The 22,758-nt window shown below is 32.7% G+C and overlaps 1 protein-coding gene and 1 long non-coding RNA gene across 20 annotated transcripts; both read left to right on the top strand.

Moving 5' to 3' along the window:
• Positions 1 to 6,818: 6,818 nt before the first annotated feature.
• On the top strand, positions 6,819 to 12,395 carry LOC121971804. Its single transcript, XR_006109258.1, has 4 exons — positions 6,819 to 7,093; positions 7,225 to 7,420; positions 11,233 to 11,323; positions 11,423 to 12,395. It is a non-coding gene; the product is annotated as an uncharacterized LOC121971804 (long non-coding RNA).
• Positions 12,396 to 17,468: 5,073 nt separating this feature from the next.
• On the top strand, positions 17,469 to 22,463 carry LOC121971801. 19 transcript variants are annotated; one of them, XR_006109252.1, is made up of 8 exons: positions 17,469 to 17,976; positions 19,682 to 20,051; positions 20,136 to 20,213; positions 20,339 to 21,679; positions 21,746 to 21,853; positions 21,935 to 21,998; positions 22,091 to 22,189; positions 22,271 to 22,463. XR_006109252.1 is itself a non-coding variant. In XM_042523251.1 (8 exons), the coding sequence occupies exons 3-7, from the start codon at positions 21,223 to 21,225 to the stop codon at positions 22,103 to 22,105; spliced, it is 537 nt and encodes a 178-aa protein (XP_042379185.1). In that variant the 5' UTR covers positions 17,469 to 17,976; positions 19,682 to 19,891; positions 20,899 to 21,222; the 3' UTR covers positions 22,106 to 22,189; positions 22,271 to 22,463. The 19 variants fall into 19 exon arrangements, 11 of the variants coding, with proteins under 11 accessions (XP_042379185.1, XP_042379181.1, XP_042379177.1 ...); XR_006109251.1 differs by having other exon boundaries at positions 20,136 to 20,235; XR_006109256.1 differs by having other exon boundaries at positions 20,128 to 20,213.
• The last annotated feature ends 295 nt before the right edge of the window (positions 22,464 to 22,758 follow it).

The following is a 22,758-nucleotide window of genomic DNA, read 5'->3' as shown; positions in this document are numbered from 1 at the left end:
AAGTAGCGCTAATACAGTGAGTTTGGCAATATTATAATCATTTTTATCTGATGTAAAAACTTTTGATTAAATTAACAAAAAAATAAAAATATTAAATTTTATTAAGTTAAATTTATTTATTTTAATATAATTATTCCATATCGGATAATCTTACTGGAGATTTAGCAGTAGACCGAATTGAAATTATAAATCAAATTAAATTTATTTAAGTTGACCTGCTTGATATATAGCATATGCAAGTTATATTTAATGAGTCAATTTAATTCAGTATAATTCAGATATTTACATTAAGACATATTCACATATGAGAAAATCTTTTACCATATATTTATTCATATCACATATGTATGAATAACAATATTAATCAAGTAATATACTTTAAAATTTTTAATATAATACTAAAATTCTATTTACAAAGAATCTCTTTCCTCTCTATGTTTTTTTTCCATTCACATATATTCAATTTTATAATTAGTGTGAGAGAAATACACTGGTTTTATTTTAATTTTTTCTTGTAAAAGAAATATATATCTTTTTCATGATTTTAATAATTTGAAGAATTATTTTAATTTTTGTCCCAAAAAATTATTTATGGACACTCAACTCCCGAGCCAAGCTAAGCTTAGAATTTCATATTAATTTGTAATCCTCTCTTAGTTTAATTTATACTTGACTCCCTCAAGATATTTATATCATTTTAGTTAGTTGATTGAGCATAGTTACAATTGATTGAACCATATTATTTTTAATAAAATCAATTTTAGCAATTCATAAAAAAATTCATGTATTTTGAAAAATCATAAAATTTTTTAAATATTATAGAAAAGTAATTTCAGAAGAAAATATCATTTTAAGGAAAAAAATACTAAGTTGAAAATAATCAAAAACATAATAATTTATTATCTATTTTAGTATCATCTTTTATGTGAATTATCTTTTTTCTAACCGAATTAACAAGGGAAAATATTATATAGATAATTATTTTTCAAGCTTAAAAGAATATATATAGTTTTTGCAATATGGTAATAAGAATCAAGCAATTTCGAATTTATCAATTTTAAGTTAACAATTGCTCATGAAACCTTCAAATTTATTGACATTTTTAATAAAAATTCACTGAATATATTTTGGCGCTTACCAAAATCCTCCTCAAAGTGTTGAGATAAGTTGTCATCATCAATGTTGTGTTGGTCATGTTAGTTGAAGGCTCTTATCATCTCCTTCCTCATCATTGCTACTTTTTAAGTTGTTTGTCTCTAGATGATTGTGCTATAGAGTTTGTATCTAGCCAAATAGGGAAAGCTGATATAATCCTATTTGGTCATAATTGTTTAAAAGTATCTGATATGGCGTGATCTTGTGAGATGTTTATGTCTCTTGACCTAAGAAATTATGAGTATGAAAATGAACTATCAATCTAATTAAAAAGTATTTTGATCTATATTGATATATAACTTTTAATGCAATGGATACATCATGGAAAAATAAGAAAGATCTAATCTTAACTTGCACATAATACTGACTGAAAGTATGCAATCATCTATAGAGTTAAGAGTGACATTTAATGTGAATCGAGGTCATCTTTTGCTTCTTTCGGATATACACAAGGTTACCCTGGATGTTTTTAAGTCATCGGATCAATATATGCATTGTCGGTTGTGTTGTTCAATTATGGATCAGGTTTACTTAGTGACTTCTGTATACATTTTTCACTCTATTACGACACGACAAGCCTTATGGAATGCACTCACACTTCTTGGGGAAATGATAGATGAACCTTGATTCATTATGGAGATTATAATTTATTATTGATGTTACAAGATAAAAAGGGTGGGCCACGGTTACCAATTAAGAATTGCATGACTTGGAGAGTTTTGTTCATACTTGTGGCTTGGTTGATCTTCACTCCGTCGGATGCCCACTAACATGGACTAATGGATCAATTTTTTGCCAGCTTGATAATTTTATGGTGAACTCACATTGACTTTTAGCGGATTATAAGAGTTATGTGGAAGTCACACCGCTCGGATGCTTATCATATCATGCTTGTGGTATCGTTTCAATACTTGCAAGGGAGAAGGGACAATAGGTCTTTCAAATTCTACAATATGTGGACATTACATGAGGGGTTCCAAGACTTGGTGGCGAATTCATGGGGATGATCCTATTTCTTGATGTGCTCAATTTAGACTCTAGGTAAAATTTACAAGACTAAAAGGCAAGTTGAGGGAACTTGATAAACTTCACTTTGAACATGTCTCGGAGAAAGCTTTAAGGGCAAAATCAATTCTAGAGGATGTGTAACGAAGCCTTCTTACCAGGGCCGAACCACCAAATGACTATGGGATGATGATAAAGAGAGCAACATTGCTAGTGGATGTGGAAACACTTTTCTATCAACAATGAACAAAGAGTACATATCTTATGAATAGTGATAGATGTACAAAGTTTTTTCATAACTCGGTGAAGTACAATAACAAAAGAAATGCAATTATCACACTCATCAAGCAATTTTGTGAGCAAATAACTAGTTTAGATGAAATCGCTGAAAAACTTGTGAGGTATTTTCAAGACTTATTGAGCAAAACTAAGCTGAGCACTCCTTTAGCTAGTAGTAATATTTTTGGAAACTATCTATCTCAAGCTCAATCAACGAATCTAGTTGCCCCAATTACTTCGAAAGAGATAAAGGGGACCATCTTTGATATTGCGGCCAATATAGCCCTTGGACCGGATGGTTTCAATGCAACGTTGTACACGATTGCATGAGACAAGATTGGGGATGACTTTATAGCGGCGGTAAATGAGTTTTTCCACCATGAAAAACTTCTCAAGCAATGGAATCATACCTTGATCGCTCTTATTCCAAAATTTGATCACTCTCCACGTGTTTTCGATTATAGGCTCATTTCATGTTATACAATCTTCTATAAAATCATTTCCAAAGTGTTGGCTACACGACGGGAAAATATCATGGATAGTTTGTTGGATCGGGTGCAAGTGACTTTTGTTAAGGATCGGTCCATATTCATCACTTATTAAATGTATATTACAGATTTGTAATGTTCTTTTGGAGTGGAATACTTCAATAGGTGCAACAAACATGAAGCTCATTGAATAATTTGTGATGAAGTAAAATGGGACAACTTTGGCATATGAGTTCTTTCGCTCACGAATACCCAAAGTCTCTTGATTTTTAGTGATTTGGAAGCAATTTATATTGCCAAATCATCGATTCATAGCTTAGTTTCTTGCTCACAGTAAGCTAAGGACAGCGGACAACATGCCATATGAATCGTAAAAGATATGTTCCCTATGCCGCCGATTTGAAGATTCTAATGTCCACATCTTCTTTGAATGTGCTATTGCTAAGTCTTTTTTTTGATAGGGTCAAGAGATGGTTGGACATTAGTTTGGTATCAATAGCATGACGAGATTGTGTGAAGTATTTCAGCGCTACTAGTTTTGTGTGGAGGATAGACATCTAGAAATGTAATAGTTTTGTGATCCTTTATATTTATATATATATATATATATATATATATATATATATATATATATATATATATATATATACCTTCTAAAAAAAAAAAGAGTGACCTCTAATGTGCCCCTCAGGATATATATATATATATATATATATATATACATATATATATATATATATATATATATACCTTCTAAAAAAAGAGTGACCTTTAATGTGCCCGTCAGGATATGGTGCATGGAAAAGTGCCAAGTTATCATCCAATTACTCATAATTTGATTACCAACTACAACGCATTTATAGAGAATTTTTCTCCAAATGAGACGCCCAACTACGGGATGCTAGGCTTTTGGGTTGCTTGTTGTAAGCGCTTCCTGATTTATCTTAGTGGTCAGTGAAAAATTTTCGTAGAGTCGGACCAGTCGTCCCAGGTTCAGTGTTACCTGGTTCACTAAGAGTGACCTCTAATGCATGGGGCAGATGGTCATTACATGGGGGCGTTGCTACCAAGAGGTTTGGAGGTAACAGCAAAATACTTGCTAGTTTCATGTCCTTCTCCATACAATGATCATTGTTCAAAAAGTAAAGTCACCCATGATTAGGCTTGACCATGGTTCAGAACCAACGGTTCGACGGTTCAGAATCGTCGGTTCGACGATTCTTGTGGGGTCGACCCTTAACCTTAATCATTTAAGATGATTACAATTTATGGTTCAGAATCATTGGTTAGTTCATGCCTGGTTTACAATGATTCAAAATTATTATATTATTATTTTATAAAAATTATAAAATTATTTAATACCGTTAGACTTATATTATAAAAAATATTAATTAGTTATTAAATACTTAATTAATATATAATAAATGATTATAAATTACTTAATTAATAAATAATTAATTAACTAGCCTAGTGCACTAGAGAAAGAATTTTTTTTTTCTCGGGTGAAAAATGAGTATAAGAATATTGATTTTCTAGATAGATTTTCATGGGTGATCTTAATTTACTGTAAGTGGAAAACTTCCATAAAACTAAATCAACATCCAGGATTAATCGATCCAAAATATTAAAAACCTAGTAGTACTAATAAGAAAAATGACCACTATTAAAATTATTCTAGCACTCTTTTTTATTGAAGCTTTATGAGCTATTAGTCCTTCTAAACAAGCTACCTTATGAGTTGAGGATAAAAAACTTATCCTTACGTCAGCCATGTGACAATTTCTTTGATTGACATTCGGTATTTAATTCATATTAATTATTAACTTTAAAGTTAATATTCTATAGAAATTTTTACTATAAGAGTAAATTAAAAAATGTTCCTAACAAATAATTTATCGATACATTTTTTTAAAAAATTATCCATCAAATCACGGAGATTATTAAAAACTTTACGTGGCATGTAGCCTCGAGTAACTTTTAAATTCATCGAAGTGGTCAAGCGGGGTTATCATCGACATTTTCTCAGAAATAACCAGGCAGTTTAACTTTAAGCCTTGTGAAACAAAGTTATGGCACGAGAACTTTTCAATATATAAATATATTAGAGAAGATATTTTGCAGAATAAAATACTAAAAGTAGACCAGAATCCCAAGATAATTCACGTGCATTGGCGTCCAGTCCTTCAGCCCATGAGATTTCCACTGTTGGTGGACATTCACATCTCAAAACTAGCAGAGTCAAGTAATTCATGAATTATTCGAAACTCGATTTGATAAAAATTTATTTTAATTTATTTAATGAGACTCGTTAAGATAAATAAATCAAATTCAAGCTTCATAATATTCGGCTCGTTAGCTCGTGAACATGTTCGTCAAGCTCATAAATCAATTTTTAAATAAAAAAAATAATAATTTTGATTTTGAATTTATAGATTTTACACTTTACTTATGAAAAATATAGACAAATATATTAAATTTATTTATTAGAATAAAATTATAAATTTTAATATGAATATTATAATTTTTTTAAAATATATAATTATGTTTAATGAATATTTTAATTTATAATTTATATTTATTAATCTCGTGTAGGCTCAATAAAAGCTCGAATAAGCTCGTGAGCCATGAATATATTCGTTAAATAAAGCTCGAACTCTACTCGATTATAAACAAGCCAAATTCAAACATCAAAGAGTTCGATTCGGCTCGGCTCGATTACACCTCTACTCAAAACACATCCTCCATTGATTCAGAGGAGATCCAGAGTCCAGACGATAATCTCATAATCCCTATGTAATCATTGGTAGGATAAATAATCCGAGGCCGGATTCTTTAGATGGTTTTATGATATAGAGAATGATCGTTTTATATATATATCCGTAGGGATATATGATCCTTACTTATTTTATAAATAGAGTCATCCATCCCATTAATATATATAAAGATTAAATCTTAAATCCTAAAAATGATCCAAAGGAATTTTTTTTTTTTTGTAAATAATCTCCACTTATAAAATAGGTAGGAACTATTCATCTCCACCCATCAATGCATGTCTCTTCGGGACGATTTTAATTTGTCCCCTCGGATGGGTCTAGTGGTTAGCGCATGAGGTGTTGTCACCATGAGGTCTGAGGTTCGAATTTCGGTAAAGCCGAAGTAAATACTTTCCTTATGTGCTAGTCACTATTCTAAAGACGAATAGTCGTCCGTGATTTACCTCTTTCGTGTTGGTCCTGGGATAGGTTGGTGGGGGCGCTGGGGGCGAGCATATTCGTCTTATTGCCACCATATCTCTTCGGGACGGTATAGTGGCTAGCAGGTGTTGTCACTATAAGTCTGAGGTTCGAATCTTGATAAAGTCGAGGTAAATGTCTCTTTTATGTGCTAGTTACTATTATAAAAGTTAGTAGTCACTCATGATTTATCTCCTCCGTGTTGGCCCTGGGACAAATTGACAGGGATCCTAGGGGCGAACGCCTTTTGCACTATGTAAATGTCTATCCTGTATCCTCGGGATGATCTAGTGACTAGAGCACTAGGTGTTGCCAACATGATGTCTCTAGTTCGAATCTCGGTAAAACAAAGATAAGGGTTTAGGGTTGTTATCCCCGGATGCCCTAATGGAAACGACGGAGGCCACCCCGCCTACCGTGGCGGTTTGAGGAGGAATTTGAAGTCTCAGCCTCTTGCACCCGTCTGCAGCAGAAGTCCTTCTGGCAAATTCCCTTTCCACTCCTTTCTCCTTGTTTCACGAAACTTTCGTGTTGATTCATAACTTCTATTCTTCCTCTTCACTGAGACGGATTTCAGTTTTTCAGAAACTTGGATTTGAAAAAAAGAAGCAATCTTTTGTTTATTTATTCTTCTTTTCTCCTTTCTCTTCTAGAAGAAAGCGACTTGGAAACGCCAGTCACAGCTCCATCTGAAACCCCAGCATCAGTAGCAAATGATGTTAAAATCCCTACGCACAAGTTTTCTTCAAATCAGGTGGAAGCTAAGGACGCCGAGAAGGGTACTGGAAGTCATGAGAGAAATCTCAAGGCAACGCCGAAAAAGCGTCGTATCAATGTCTTCCCAAATAATCCGCCGTTGAAATAGAACCTGAAGGGCAAAGCATGCAAGCAGAAGTGCCTTCTTCAGACATACGCAAAGCAACGACGTGGATGGTAATCTCACAGTCGAAGATAATTTGAGTTACTGAATGTGTCCCTATTCATCACAATCACATAAAAAAATATTGAAACTGTTAATGTATTTCATCATTTGATTTCTTCTCAAACATGGGCCATATCACTAGGTCTGATGGAGAACAATTCTATCTTATCAACAAAAGAAGTTTTTTCATACTATATCGGACAAAGGGAGTATCAGAAACCCACAAGCATCAGTCCAGTCCAACGTGATTTTTGGCAAACAAAAAGAAAGGGAGGCAGTGGTGCAACGACTCTGTACTCGCTTACATTCCTTCCTTGCACTTATGCATGTGATCCAAGGTACTCTACCTCTCTTTGTATATGTAATTGTGCTTTTGTTATCTGAACATTATATTAGTGAGCAATGGGTTAGGCCTTTAATTGATTTAAACTTATAATATTGTTTGAATATGTGGTGAATGTGCTAGTCCACCCAATAATTCAAGTCATTCTAGAAAATCAAAAGGACAAAATAGAGCTTGTTAGACCATGTGAAGGAGAATCTAGGTGAGCATTAGTCTAGGTGTACCAGTAGTGAAAATGAATAAAATGGAAAAGGGTTGCCCTGTTTTTATTGGAGTACATGTTCAAATTCTATTTGTTTAGGGAACGATACACAACGAGCAAAAGATATATAATAGGTCAAGATCAAGCTATAGGACTATTGAACTATGCACTTAACATACTTGTGTTGGCATATATAATGATATGATGCTGATGAGATATGTTTATGTGCTTGTCGTACCTCAAAGGCCACTTCACACTGGATTAGGATAATTATCTCACTTGGGATAGTTTGCATTATAGAATTTATAGCATATGCACATAAATATCCAGTCTCATTGCAAAACAACATGATCAAGGAAATAAACAATCATAATAGCAACAATAAGTCTTATATTGACAAGAGTGAATATATGTAAAGATATTTATGTAGTATGCAATGCAATAAACACAAATAAAGGTATCCTAAGAATAATGACAAGTGAAACATAATAAAAGTTAAATTAAATGAGTAAAAGCAAAATGGAAATCTATAGAAGCTTGATGAAATTCCTCTGATCAACTCTTGTGGCTCGATTCCATCTTTAGTCGAATATGTGCCTTAAATGAAATCAATTAGTGGTAACTCAAGTTACCAATTTATGCTTTACTCACTGAATTTTTGTTGATTTTATCTCTTTCATCTCTTAATATAATTCTATTCTCAAGCTTGAATGACTCAACTCACATTGAGCTGTGACCGCCTATCACATAAAATCTCATCTAATACATGGCACTTGGCAATACACAAACACAAATATGTACACATATATAAACACACATTTATACATACATACATTCATATACACACACATTTATATATATAGTGTACACACACAATCTTATTGCATTTTAGTATATTATTTATTTAACTCATTGTTTGGGGACTAATCTAAGTGATACATAACTAGGGGTCTTGTTAAATTAAGATACATTATTTGCATGTTATTAGGACACCTCCTTTTATATCCAAAGTTATCATATCAACAATAATCAACCAAATAAAGGTATTAGAAGTATTGACATTCATATTACATATAAGCTATTATAAAGGAATCTACTTGTTAAATATAATATTTATTGTTACATTTTTATATTAACATGAAGTATATTACTCAATTTTGTCTTTAAATTAATGCCCATTGGTGTTCCAAAAGTACCTTTTCAGATTTTCAAATAGGAAGATGCAACTTGGCTTAAGTTATAGTGTGACTTGTTAGACATATTGAGCCATATGGAATTTACCCATGTGGAACAATATAAAGATATTAAACAAAGGTACCTACTTGCTACATATGACATCTCATACAACAATATAATGCTATCAACAAGTATCTATCCACTAAACATGGGATAGCGTTAAACAATATAATTATTTGAATCTGTCTACTAAATAAGACAATTCTTGTGAAAAGGTACTAGACAATATAATGATTTGAATCTGTCTGTTAAATATGACAATTCTTGTGAAAAGGTACGAAAACTCATTTATTATGCATCAACATAAAATATTCCATGCTCATTTTCTCATTAACATTGCTTATACATCTTTGTTAAATCAGGTAAATCTCTAGTTCTTTAGAGTAGCACTTAATCTTTATCTCATTTGTGTCCCAACTTATAAAAGAACCACAAAAGAAAAACTTAAGCAATTAGAGGTTACAAAATTTGAAGTAGGCCACAAACTCTTTAATGATCCTGAATGCCAAGTTGTCTCATCACCAATATTTTATTTTTTTGATTTACCAAAATATCTTGCTAATTAGAAGAGGCACCAAAATAACTTACTATAGTAAAACCTTACGATTGTAAAGGTGTTGCCTACATTGAACTTGCTCTATCACTTATCCTAGCTAATTAAGTTATTTATAAATTCACAAATTATCTCATACTCTAGAATCCATAGTTTCTATATTGTAGAACCAACTATTTTTTTTTTATTGTACAACCCGTTTGGCGGACTATCCAGAATATAACCCAAGATTACGGAGTTGCTCATGATCTCTCCATTCAAATATCTTTAACTCTTCAATGTGCTTCTTGGCCTTTAGTCTATCTCGCTAAGCCTTTAGTCTTTTGGATGTACTAAACCCTCTAAGCTTGCCCTATGCCATCATTCACTTTGCCTCTGGGTTCACCTTGTTTTGCGCCTCCAAACCATTGAACCAACAATCAACCTAGTGAAGTGAGTCTTGCCAAGTTCCTAGTCAGACTTGACCTGGACCTCTTGGACTTGCAATCAACCCTATTGATATGTAGCTCTTTATTAATCTTGACCTCTTAAAGCTCTTTTCAAGTTGGCAAGATCCTAGTCAATTTGTTCAACGTCCACAATCAACACATTAAAAAAACCCTAAACCCTTTTCTAACTATATCAAAACAACCTAGTTGAACTCAACTACTTAAGGGAATGAGACTCAACTTATACTTCTTGAGCTATCTAGAATTTGGTGCATATCCTAATTTTCACTAATCCACCCCTTAAAATGAGGCAAGTCTCAATAATAACCAGATATGAGGCACTAAATGAAACCAACAAATCAAGAAAACACAATCACAATATCCTCTACCCAATCACAATATCTAAATCTTGCTCACTTCCCATATTTTACTTCAGTTGTTCTATGCGAGTTTCCATTGTTGCTAAAGAATTTCTAGAAAACCATTACAATCTAATACAAATTGATTGCTTCTTCATTTCATCTTGAAGCAAACAAACTCTCAAATAAATAAACAATGATATAGTTAATAAAATTTTTTTCCTCACCCTATAAAAAAAAAAGAATCTAACCCTAGTTGAGAAAAATTTTATCTAAGAGAGCTTCAAAACTGACATTTTCTTTTTGTTTTTTGCTTCCAAGTTATCTTAGTGCTTTCTTTGGCACTTGAGAGAATAAGAGGAAGAATATAAGTATTTTTGTGTGAGCATTCTACGCTAAAGAAACCACCTACAAAATCTTTTTAAAGCATGCCTTAACTAGTTACGTGATGACTTGTGTAAGGGGAGGTGGTGGCTTGCGGAGATTAGCCATGATTGGAAGACATCAACTCAAGGGGAAGTTATTGGCTAGGCCGGACCTTGACAGTGAAGGGAAAGGTTTTGACACAAGGAGATCGACTTTGGCCACGAATGGGAAGTGTGCTGGCTCAAGAAGTTGGATAGCAATCACAAAGGGAAGGTGCCAACTAAGGAAATGGACACCGGCAAGAAATGAAGGGTGTTGATTCAAGGGAAAGGGTGTTAATTGTATGGTGAGGGTGCTAGCTCGAGCATTGTCTATTCAAAGGAGATGAAAACATCTGGAGAAATTGGGTTGACTCTGGTTGAATTCAATGATGTCTAATTGGGTCTGGTAATCCATTTTGAATCCAGTACACCTTTTTAAGGTTGATCCCCTCTTCAGGGGTTTAAAATTGTCTTTTGCTTGGCTCATAAGGATCCCTAACACAATCTCTCTATTGAAACTTATTCAAGAAAAATTAAATGAACACTCATAAATTTTTATTTAATATTAGAAAAATAGAAAAATTTAGTACATGTAACACGGTTAGAGCATGACTTTTTACAGGTAATAAGTGTTTATCTCAATGGAAAGGATCTGTCATGGATTTTTTTGTTGGTGCAATCCTTTTGCAGAATGTATTTGATACTATCTCGAGGTCAGATGAAACAGTTTAAACTTCTAACTTTAATTATAATCCATTCTTATGTGATTTTATACTTATATGTGTTACATTGTTTGTTGTTCTGTCATACAGATTTGCCTTGATGTCACTCGCTGTTAAATTTCCTTTGAAAGAAATTGATACAGAAACAGGCTGATCTCTCATGGTGTAAAGCCAAAAATGAAAATAAATGATGGAATGAAGGGAGATACAATGGTAAATGATAATACTGGAACGTTGGAAAAATGAAATTACTTAGTGTTGATTGGGATTAAGGGAGGAAGCATATTTAAATGACTGAATAGAAGAGAACTAATGAGAATAAGGACTCAGCATACTGGGAAGCAATGAGATGCACAAATGCAAATGAAATTTTAGAAGTCATTAAAGAATGAGGACAAAATAATATTTTGGCTATTAAACAGTGATGGAAATGTTTTTCCATGAGCATAAAGAAAAGGTTCAAATGACTCATTAATTTACGCTATTGAAGAAAATCGCTATGAGATTATCGGTCTCCGATGTAAAATAAGGATAATCATTTTGACATTATTGCTATTAATATAAGCTTAAAATTGAAGACTTCTTGATAACTTAATCATACTTTGCAATGTCATTACAATTTGACATTGAAGACAATTTCCATGAAGGTCTATATGAACATTATTTGTGAATTTTTCGAAGCTAATTTCATTTGAGAAATTCACACATAATATTTATATAGATCTTCATGGAAATTGTCTTCAATGTCAATTTATAATGATCTTGTAATGTGAGATTCAATTATTAAGAAGTTTTAAATTTTAAGCTCATAGTTAATTGTAATAATTTCAAAATTATCATTCTTATTTTATATTAGGGGTAAAGTGATACTTTTGTAGTGATTTTTTTCTTCAATAGTGGAAATTATTGAGTTATTTGAATTTTTTTCATGCTTACGCTTGTGGAAGAATATTTCCTTCACTCTTCAATGTAATAATTACAAAAATAATTATGCTTGTTGTATGTTTCCACAATTATTTGTCGGTAATTTGAGGAACAATAATAAATAGTAATTGTATGTGAAGAGATGCAGTTATACTTTGTAAAGAATTTTTCATTTGTTTAATATGTGATGAACAATTGATGAGAAAACTTAATAAGTGTTCCTGGCATGACTAACATTCTTGTCATTATTCATAATACTATTTCTTAGTTCAGAAGGTTTGTAAACCTACCAACGCTTTCAAAATACTTGCTTGTTTCTTTCATCGTGCATTTGCGATAATTTAGCTTTCGTTTTTTACAAAAATGAATTCATTATACCGTGCAAGGATCTCAGTGTAGTGTATTGAAATTAGTAGTTTTTGTTGAATAAGTGAATGTAGAAGAAATGGAAGAGGAAAGAGGTTTCATTGTGAATGAGATTTTAATCCTACATTGAAAGTTTCAAGGTAATTTTGTTAGTTTATATTGATTCATATACATTGAGATTGTGAACAAATGCATGAGAAAAGACTCTCTTTCACGCGTGGGTGCGCAGGGGGGTGCAAATTCAGGACTCAGATTTGCATTGAATCAAGTTGACTCGAGTGCGACTTGCACACACGAATGCTGGATCGGTCGGAGTAAAAATTTGCCCAAGTGGCGGCTCCGATCATAGGCAGAAAAAAAGTAAGCGAAGCGCTTCGTTTTTTTCCTTCCTCCTCCTCTGTTGTGCAGCTCCTGCTCGGCGAAGTGCCTATGGTAGCGTTCGGGTATCACTTAGCTCGTCGTGATCATCAGTGCTTGGTTGGATTCATGGTCGGTCGTTGTATCCTGGAAACAAACGACCCTTGTAAGCATCAAAGCACAACCGGAGGTGGGTGAATCTGTTTTAAGGAAACTGCGACTCGCAGGCCTCGGTCAGCTCGCCCGGTCGGTTTCTTTATTCGATCGACATACTTCTCTGGCCGCTCGAGATCTTCACTCGGCCTGCTTGTCTCGGTCGGCCTACTTCGCCCGACCTGCCTGCCTCGGCCGGTCTGCTTCACCCAACTTGCGTATCTTGGTCGGCCTGCTTCGCCCAACCTGCCTGTCTCGGTCTGTCTGCTTCACCCGACCTGCCTATCTTGGTTGGCCTGCTTCGTCCGACCTGCCTGTCTATGTCGGTCTGCTTCACCCGACCTGCCCGGCCTGTCTGTCTCGTCCGACCGACTTCACTGCTCGGACACTCTGCTCACTCAGTCACTCTGAGGTTGGAACTTGGATAAAAATCAGTCCCTGCTGACAACCTGAGATCATCTGTTCAGATCAATTCAACTGTAAGTTGAATTTAAATATAAAGGGAGGTAAATTTAGATACACAGATAGGAGGTATATAATGGGGTGGATTTCAGATTGTGCGAATAGATCGTTTCATTAGAAATATCATATGATCACTATCTATGTTACGTCCTAAATTATATAATATAATTGTGGTTATAAAAGTATATATATTGTCCAAAGTATCTATTTGCTAACGTAACTCATACCTATAATGAAAATGACATATAGACACAAACTACCAAAACTATATACTTTCACATTATGAGTTTTAATTTTATTATGAATCTATTTCCTAGTCAAGTAACAAAGTTCTTTGAATTGAAGTAAATTGTTATGACTTACAATGTTTGTTGGTCAAATTTACTATGATGAGTTCAAAGATACCCTTGGATGTTTTTTGGTTTTGAAAAACTTCAATAGGTAAAATGGCAAAAGACAAAATTAATTTCATTGTAATTGTTTGAAAAAGAAACATGTTTCATCAGCTCTCTTTAATTTATAGTCATTTAAATATGCTTTATCTTTTAACTTTTCCCGATCAATACCATGCGATTTTTTTTAGTATTCCGATGTTTTCATTTATCTTTGTATTTCCTTTCATTCTATAATTTAATCTCATATTTGATTCTACACCATGAGTGATCAGCTTGTTTCTATTCTGCTGGATTCTTTCAGTAATATATTGTGTATCATTTTTTTCAAAGGAAATTTAGAGGCAAGTGACCAAACCCAAGACAAAACAACTAATAATGAAACACATCTAGTATAAAATCATATAAAAATGAATTATAATTAAGGTTCAAAAATTGAACTGTTTCATTTGACATTTTGCTAGTATTAAACACATTTGGCATAAGGAATGCACCATTCACAAAATTCATGATACATCCGATAAACACTTATTACCGATATAAAGTGATGGTCAAGTGTTGTTACATGGACTAAATTTCGCTATTCTTACTGTCATTAAATAAAAAATTATAGTTTAAGCAAAAGGAAGAGGGGATTAACTTTAGAAAAGATTTGAATCAAACCGGATTATCCGACCCAATTAGACATTATTGAATTGAACTAGAGTCAACCCAATTTCTCCTCATGGTCATCTTCTTAGAGTAGATAATGCTCGAGCCAACACCCTCACCATTCAACTAACGCTCATTCCCGCGAATCAACACCTATCATTTCTAGGAAGTGTCCATCTCCTTATGTCGACACCTTCCTTTTTGTGGTTGCTATCCAACTCCTTGAGCCGGCACACTTCCCATTCTTGGCCAAAGCCGATTTTTTTGTGTAAGCACCTTTCCCTTCACTGTCGAGGCCCACCTAGCCGATAACTTCCACTTTGTGATCGGTGTCCATCCCCTTGAGTTTATGTCTTCCAATTACATAAGTCATCGCGTAACTAGATTCAAAAGTGATTTTATTAACCAATTGATTACAGTATTTGTATTCATTTAGAAAAATATGAAAATGAAAATTTTATGATAATTTGATAGACTGACAATTCCATAAATATGCACAATTCCTTGTATTTATATAGAATGAAAAAAAATTGCAATTTATGCACTGTCCCTGAAAAGAATAAAGGACTAAACAGTGACGTTTTAGTACTATTACTAGGAAGTGATTGGATAATATCCTTTTGTGGTTGGGTATGACTTTTGCATTTTTTAATGGTAAAAGATGAATATATTTATCCTCATTATTTTCGTTAATTTATCTCAGGGTCAATACGAAAGAGGTAAATCATGGACGGCTATTAGTCTTTGGAATAGTGACTAGCACATAAGGGAGACATTTATCTCGACTTTACCGAGATTTGAACCTCAGACCTTATGGTAGCAACACCTCATGCGCTAGTGACTTCTGTATTTCTTGGAGCCAGGCAAAGTGAAAAATTCTACAAAATTTTTGTTTGGAACAATGGTTCCTTTCCTTGTGAATTGTGATTAGGTGTATTTTGATAGTTTGGCGATACAAGTTAAGTTTGGTCATAAGTAGTGTTTGATAATTGAAGTGATTAAATTTGGATAATTGACTTCATGAATGTGAAGCCATGGGGTGCTTTGAACACATGTTGGTCATCAATCTTGAAATGGAAAATGGTGATTGATGTGGCTTCTTAGATTTATTTTGGGTAAGATAAAAAAATAATGGACTCAAAGCAAGGCCTGTGATCACATGATGAACTTAGTGTAGTCATGGATTTCTTTCCAAGTAGACGTCTACCTAGTGTTCTAGGTAGTTGATGAACGAGCTCGATTTCGAATAAAGTCAAGATCCACAAGCAAATTTGGTCAACTAAAAAGATTTTAGTTGACTCGAATACTTAGTCAACTATAAATATTTTGCTTACAAATATATATTTTATAGTTTGGATTAATGACTAAAAGCAAATTCAATTGACTAAATAATTAATTAAAGAAAACAAGTTGCTCTTACTTTGAATTGAGTCGACTGAAATGGTCTTGATTTTTTTATGTTTATCAAAGAGTTTAACCTAGATCTAATATGTATTTCCGATGCACACATCAAGCGTCGAGACATAATATATTGGACGTAGGAGCTTGTCAAGTTTGATAATTCAATCCGAATGAGTTAGTTTAATGTATCACAAGATCATTCATTCAATCCTAATGAGTTAGTTACTTAGTTTAATTTTCCACAATGTCATTCATTGCTTTAGAGAAGGATGACATGGATCAAACTCAAATAGGGACTTAAAAAAACAGCTCATAGGCCAGCTCTTTAATGGTTATTGAAAAAGATTAAAAAAACACACTGTTTTTATTGATTGATAAAATCAATTTTAGCAGTTCATAGAAAATTCATGTATTTTGAAAAAACATAAAACTTTGTAAATATTATAAAAAATCATTTCAGAATAAAATATCATTTTTAAGAAAAAAAAATGCTATGTTGAAAACAATTAAAAACTTAATAATTTATTATCTATTTTAGTATATCTATATGCATTTATGTGAATTCTCTTTTTCTAAACTAATTAACAAGGGGAAATATTATATAAATAAATACTTTTCAAGCATAAAATAATAGTTTTTGCAATAGGGTAATAAGAATCAAACGATTTCAAATTTTATCAATTTTAAGTTAACAATTGCTCATGAAACCTTCAAACTTATTGAAAAAAAATTATAGATCTTCAAGTAAAATTCATCAAGCATTTTGGATAGCAAAATCCTCCTCAAAACGTTAGATAATTTGTCATCATTAATGTTGTGTTGGTAATGTTAATGAGGTGTTATAATATCCTCTTGGTGTTAAAACCAATGTGAAGAGGTGTTCACCATTTCACTTTTGAGCGCGTTCAAGATTTTGCACGTGTTCAAGATAATGTGGGTTGGGCCAACCAAGGCTGGCCCACCCCACATGAGTGTTTTTATTTTTATTTTTTAAAATTTATTTATTAAAAGATTATAAATTTTAAAATTAAAATTGGAATAAAACGATTAGTTTTTAACTATTAATCTAAAAAAATATATTTAAAATTATTATTATTATTTTAAATAATAATTATTTAAATTGAGTAAATAAAATTAAAATTTAAGTTATTTAATGTAAAATATTTAAGATGAATGAGTAGGTAATGTTTGAAGGCATTGCTGCTTGTAGGCTTGATCGATTCCTATAGTATCATACTCAAACCTTTTCGCATTGCTGCTTGCTGCGAAATGAGTGAAAAGGGACTTACGTCAATTAGAGATTTCATCGACAGTGGTACCGAACAGAAGGCGAGTCAAAACTAGATTCCCATCAAAACCAGCAAGAGAGTCCGGCTTGAAAAGGAAAACACTCACGGAAGTTGATGTTGTTGAGAAATAGGAGGGAGTGGTGTCCTTAATGTTCTAGGGTTTCGACTTTAGGAAAAATCGCGAACGATGCGGAAGGGACCCAATGGAGTGAGAGTCTGTTTTGGATTAGGATTCTGTTGGTTGCAATCCGATATCCGTCCACCCGCAATTTGATAAGGATCCGCAATTTAATAGGGATCCGATTGTGATTTTGACTGTCTCTATTTCACAGCGCCGTCACCTCTCTCAGAACCCTATTTCCCATTCATCTCCGTTCTTCCATCGCCTTCACACGGAAAACGCTCTGCTCGCTCTATTCATCTCTGTTCTTCCTTCGCCTTCGTCCGGAAGACGCTCTGCTGGAGTAGGTTGGAGCAGATCGACATAAATCTGAGTGATAATTTTCTTGTGGAGTGAGATGTTCCAGCTTGTCCGAAGAAATGAGGATTAGTCGAGCATTATTTGGCTTACTCATGGAACTTCAGGAAGAAGGAAAAAAAAAAGAAACAGATCCTTTAGCGTTTGGCATGGGAGGAATTGGAAAGATTTGTAAGTAAAATATATCTTCTGTTCTTCATTATTTGAGGTTACAAAATTTGAAGTTGGGCCTTAGCACATGCCGCAACCGCTTTAATGATCCCGAATGCAAAATAGTCTCATCACCAATATTTCAATTTTTTTTCTATATTCCAAAACATCTTGCTAATTAGAAGAGGCATCAAAATACCTTACTATAGTAAAACATTACGATTAATAAGGTGTTGCCTCTATTGTAATTGTTCTAACTCTTATCTTAGCATATTAATTTATTTATAAATTCACAAATTTTCTCATACTCTAGGATCCATATTTTCTGTTATGTAGAACCCAATTTTTTTTTTTATTTTGTATAACCCTTTTGGCTGACTATCCTGAATTTAATTCAAGATTATGGTGTCGCTCATGATCTCTCAATCCAAATATCTTCAACTCTTCAATGTGCTTCTTGACATTTTGTCTCTCGCGCTAAGATTTTTGTCTCTTGGATAGATTAAGCCCTCTAAGCTTGCCCTATGCCATCATTCACCTTGCCTTTGGCTTCACCTTGTTTTGTGCCTCCAAACCATTGAACCAAAAACCAAAATGTTGATGTGAGTCTAGCCAAGTTCGTAGTCAGACTTGATGTTCACCTCTTGGACTTTCAATCAATCCTATTGATGTGTGGCTCTTTATTAATCTTGACCTCTTAAAGCTCTTGTCAATTTGGCAAGATCCTAGTCAATCTGTTCAATGTGCACAATCAACACACATATTAGAAAAACCCTAAACCCTTGTCCATCTCTATCAAAAAAACCTAGTTAAACTCAACTAATCAAGGGAATGAGACTTAACTTATACCTCTCGAGCTATCAAGAATTTGGTGCATAATGTAATTTTCACTAATCCACCCCTTTAAATGAGGTAAGCCTCAATAATAACCAGATATGAGGTAGTAAAAGAAACCAACAAAACGGCACTATAATGGAGCAAACACTTGAGCTAGACTAGCCCAATCACAATATCTAAATCTTGCTCACTTCCCATATTTTACATCAGTTGTTCTATGCGAGTTTCCATTGTTGCTACAGAATTTCTAGAAAACCATTACAATCTAATACTAATTGATTGCTTCTACATTTCATCTTGAATCAAACAAACTCTCAAGTAAATAAACAATGATATAGTCAATAGAATTCTTTCCCTCATCCTAAAAAAAAGAATCTAACCCTAGGTGAGAACAATCATTGAAACCTCTTTATATTTTTTCTCTTAAATATGATCATTTTCTTTTTTCTTTTTTGACAAGTCATTTTAGTTAAATTAGTCTCTAATTTATTGATGTGTAGGTTTAATGGTGTTTTACATAATTGCACCTACGGGCTCCTTGTTCTGCACCCTCTGTTAGAAGCAGTGAACAAGTTATAAAAAATACAGTTAGATCCAAGAGAACCTTGTGACTTTTGCCCCTATCTTCTTAAAGGATCATTATTGGGCAAGTAAAAGTTCCAGTTTGGAGAATGTAAATTTTAATCTATGTAGTTAATTAATGATTTATGATGCAACTTGTGAAATGACAGAAACAACTGAACGAATAGAAACATGCTGCAAAATTAAGGAAAACTACAAACAACGTGGTTTTAATCATCGATCCACATTTTATATAGATATTTTTTTTTGAACATGTACATGTATATACGAAATGAAATAGTACCAACTAATAATTTTTTTTTTACAGAATGTCTTCGAACTAGCTTCACAAAGTGAGTCTGCTGTACTGAGTTCAGCAACTCAAAAGTGGCGAGATTTCTAAAACAAATTGACCAACAGATTTGTATGGCCGAATAAGAAAAATCCTGAAAAGTTAATTTCTCCCCCAAGTCAGTATTAGCTCACAATATCAGATTGGAAAACATTTGTGGATGCGAGATTGGATCCATCATGGGAGGTATAATTTATAAATTGTCATGTTTCTTTTAAGAACTATTCATTTTCATACTTAATTAAAGACCATAATAATGTAGGTTATTCATGAAAAACAAAAAGAACATACCATGCATTGTAAATATTACCACAGAATGTCTCGCAAGGGTTACATCGGCTTGGAGGTTGAACTTTAAGTTATGAAACATTCTATTTGTCATTTTAAGCAAATTTTTTATGTTCTTAAGCTGATGAATTTAGAATTATAGAGAGAGAATAATAAATTGCTGAAGACGAGGAAGTTGATAGATCAATGCTTTGGCGTAAAGCCCGGGAAGACAAATCTGGTAACATAACAAATGTGGAGACGTAAGAAGTTGCAGAAAGAAATTATAAATGTTTAGTTTTATTCAATCTCTGTATTGCCTAGATTTGTAGTTTTTTGATTGATTTGTTATGTCTCTAATTGTAGGATGAGTTGTTGGAAAAGAAAGAGAAAGGACGGCTTAAATCTTTTGGAATGAATGTTGTGCTAACCACTACCTTAGGAAGCCAAGAACATTATGGAAGGGTTAGAGGTGTGGGAGGATTCGTAAAACCTCAAGTCTACTTTAAAACTCCAAGAAAGAAGAGGGAATCAGTCTTAAACACTATGGTCGAAAACTTCAAAGAACAATTGGAAGAGACTAAGAGGTTAAAGGTTGAATTGGAGAAATTGAAGGCTTAACTTGCTAGTGTTATGCTAATCATCAATGATCGAAGTTCCGAGACTGCAGTATTGCACAAGGGCTCAAACATGAAAGATCCAAAGGTGTTAGATGATGTGGAAGAAGTTTATGAATACGATATTTCAAATATAAAAGTTCTAAATTTCTTGATTTCTAGTCAAATTATTTTTTTTCACTATATATATATATATAATATCTTTTTATTCTTAAAAGGGGAAGAATGCCACCTAGCTGTAAAATAACTTGAAAATGTGGTGGCGTATGACGCAATAATATTAGGAGGCAGATTTTTCAATTTTTCTAGGTATCTGTTGATGTTATCTTAGATGAAGAAGCAAAGCTTCCAATTCCAATTAAGTCTGGACCAAGAATCAACAAAGATGCAGTTGGAGTCATTGTTGGTTGGCCTAAAGAGTTGGTAATTTTTCCAACAACAAAGGTACTGTAAGTTTCACTTAATTTTGTGTTTGCAGTTTTTATATATGTTGCTTGGACAATGGTTTAATTTATAAAACTTGTATGAATATTCTAAATTGGAGAAGAAGGGAAAACCTCAACCATTTGCTCTATCGGATGTTCTTGGTCATCGTGACAAGTTCAAGGATATAGAAAAGATATTATCCATGGCATGCAAGTATATTTATATGTTGATAGATTGATGAATGAATCGGAGAGCATATATATAGAGTTTATGGACACTATGTTTGGACGTCCTAAAAGTATACGGTTGTTAAGAGAAGATATCTTGTGTTTTATAGAAATGAGAGAGATAGGTCTCAGACAAATTTTGATTTACATGGGGTATGTTATGTCTAACTTACAATATTTGGTTGCATTTTAATATTTTATTTGGAACTTGTTCACATTTTGAAGCATTTCTAACCAAGTTATATAATCTTTGAGTGCAGTTACCTCTATAAATATTTGAGAGATGAAGATAGGGCTGATTATATTTCATTTGTGGATCTCGGCAACTTATCTACATGCCCATTTGGTAAAGATGGTCGTGACATATCACAACATATTGTTGAGCAGTTGGAAGCAGTGTGTAGAGACAGCATCTGCCTCATCCCATACAACACAGGGTAATATTTTAATTATTTATCGATTCTTACTATATATTAGTCAATGTTATATTTTTATTTTTACAGGTACCATTGGATCTTGACTATCGTCATTGAAGATAAAAATATGATATATTTATTGGATTCTATGTCTAATAGAAATCGAGATGATGTATGGAAAATTATGGTGACCAAGTAGGTAGTAGATTGTGTTGATTTTGAATGCATTCACTTATAAATATGAAAAATATAACTTTTTTACTTTTTAAAATGTAGTGGGGTCAAGATATACAATGTCTCAAAGGGTATTACTAAAGTACCAGATTTTAAGCAATTGACGGTATGTATTGTATATATATATTAAGACATAAATGGATATTTCTTATTATTTGGATTGTAATTGTTGCATTACTTTTTTTTATTATATTATAGGGTAATCTCAAATAAAGTGATTCTGTTGAATGTGGATATTGTGTGATGAGGTACATGAAAGAGATAGTTGAATGTGAAAATCCACAGTTGGAGAAGATGGTTAGTTTCTTGTTTATGATATAGAATGAATGTAATAGTTTTATAAATCTAATGTATTTTTGTATTTTTTATACATGAAAGTTTGCAGGAATAATCAAGCATCAATATTACAATCAATTTCAATATGATGAAGTTAGAAGTGAATGGAGCGAATTCATCTACTCGTATCTAGGTTCCTAAATGGGATATGTACTTTCGGATAAATATTTTATTTTACATTATGGATTTTTGAACATACATACATGTGGTTATACTTTTGGTTATGTATTTTTTAGTTATGCTTGTGGATATATATATATATATATATATATATATATATATATATATATATATATATATATATATATATATATATATATAATTTTTATAAAGTTAATTTTTTTTATTTCATAACATTAAAATTGTACCGAAGTCAGAGGTAACATTTATTTCACCGTAGTTTAATAATTGTGAAGTCGTATTTTATTAATTATTTCAGTATAATACAAAACAATGAAATCTTGACAATCAATTACTTTGTTAATAAATATATACTATGAAGTAACATAATATCAACTACTTCGATAAAT

Source organism: Zingiber officinale, chromosome 4A (genome assembly GCF_018446385.1).
Source record: "Zingiber officinale cultivar Zhangliang chromosome 4A, Zo_v1.1, whole genome shotgun sequence".
NCBI classification, from domain to species: Eukaryota; Viridiplantae; Streptophyta; class Magnoliopsida; order Zingiberales; family Zingiberaceae; genus Zingiber; species Zingiber officinale.
The sequence above is the reverse complement of the archived record's forward strand: the minus strand, read 5'-3'. Positions and strand labels throughout refer to the sequence as shown.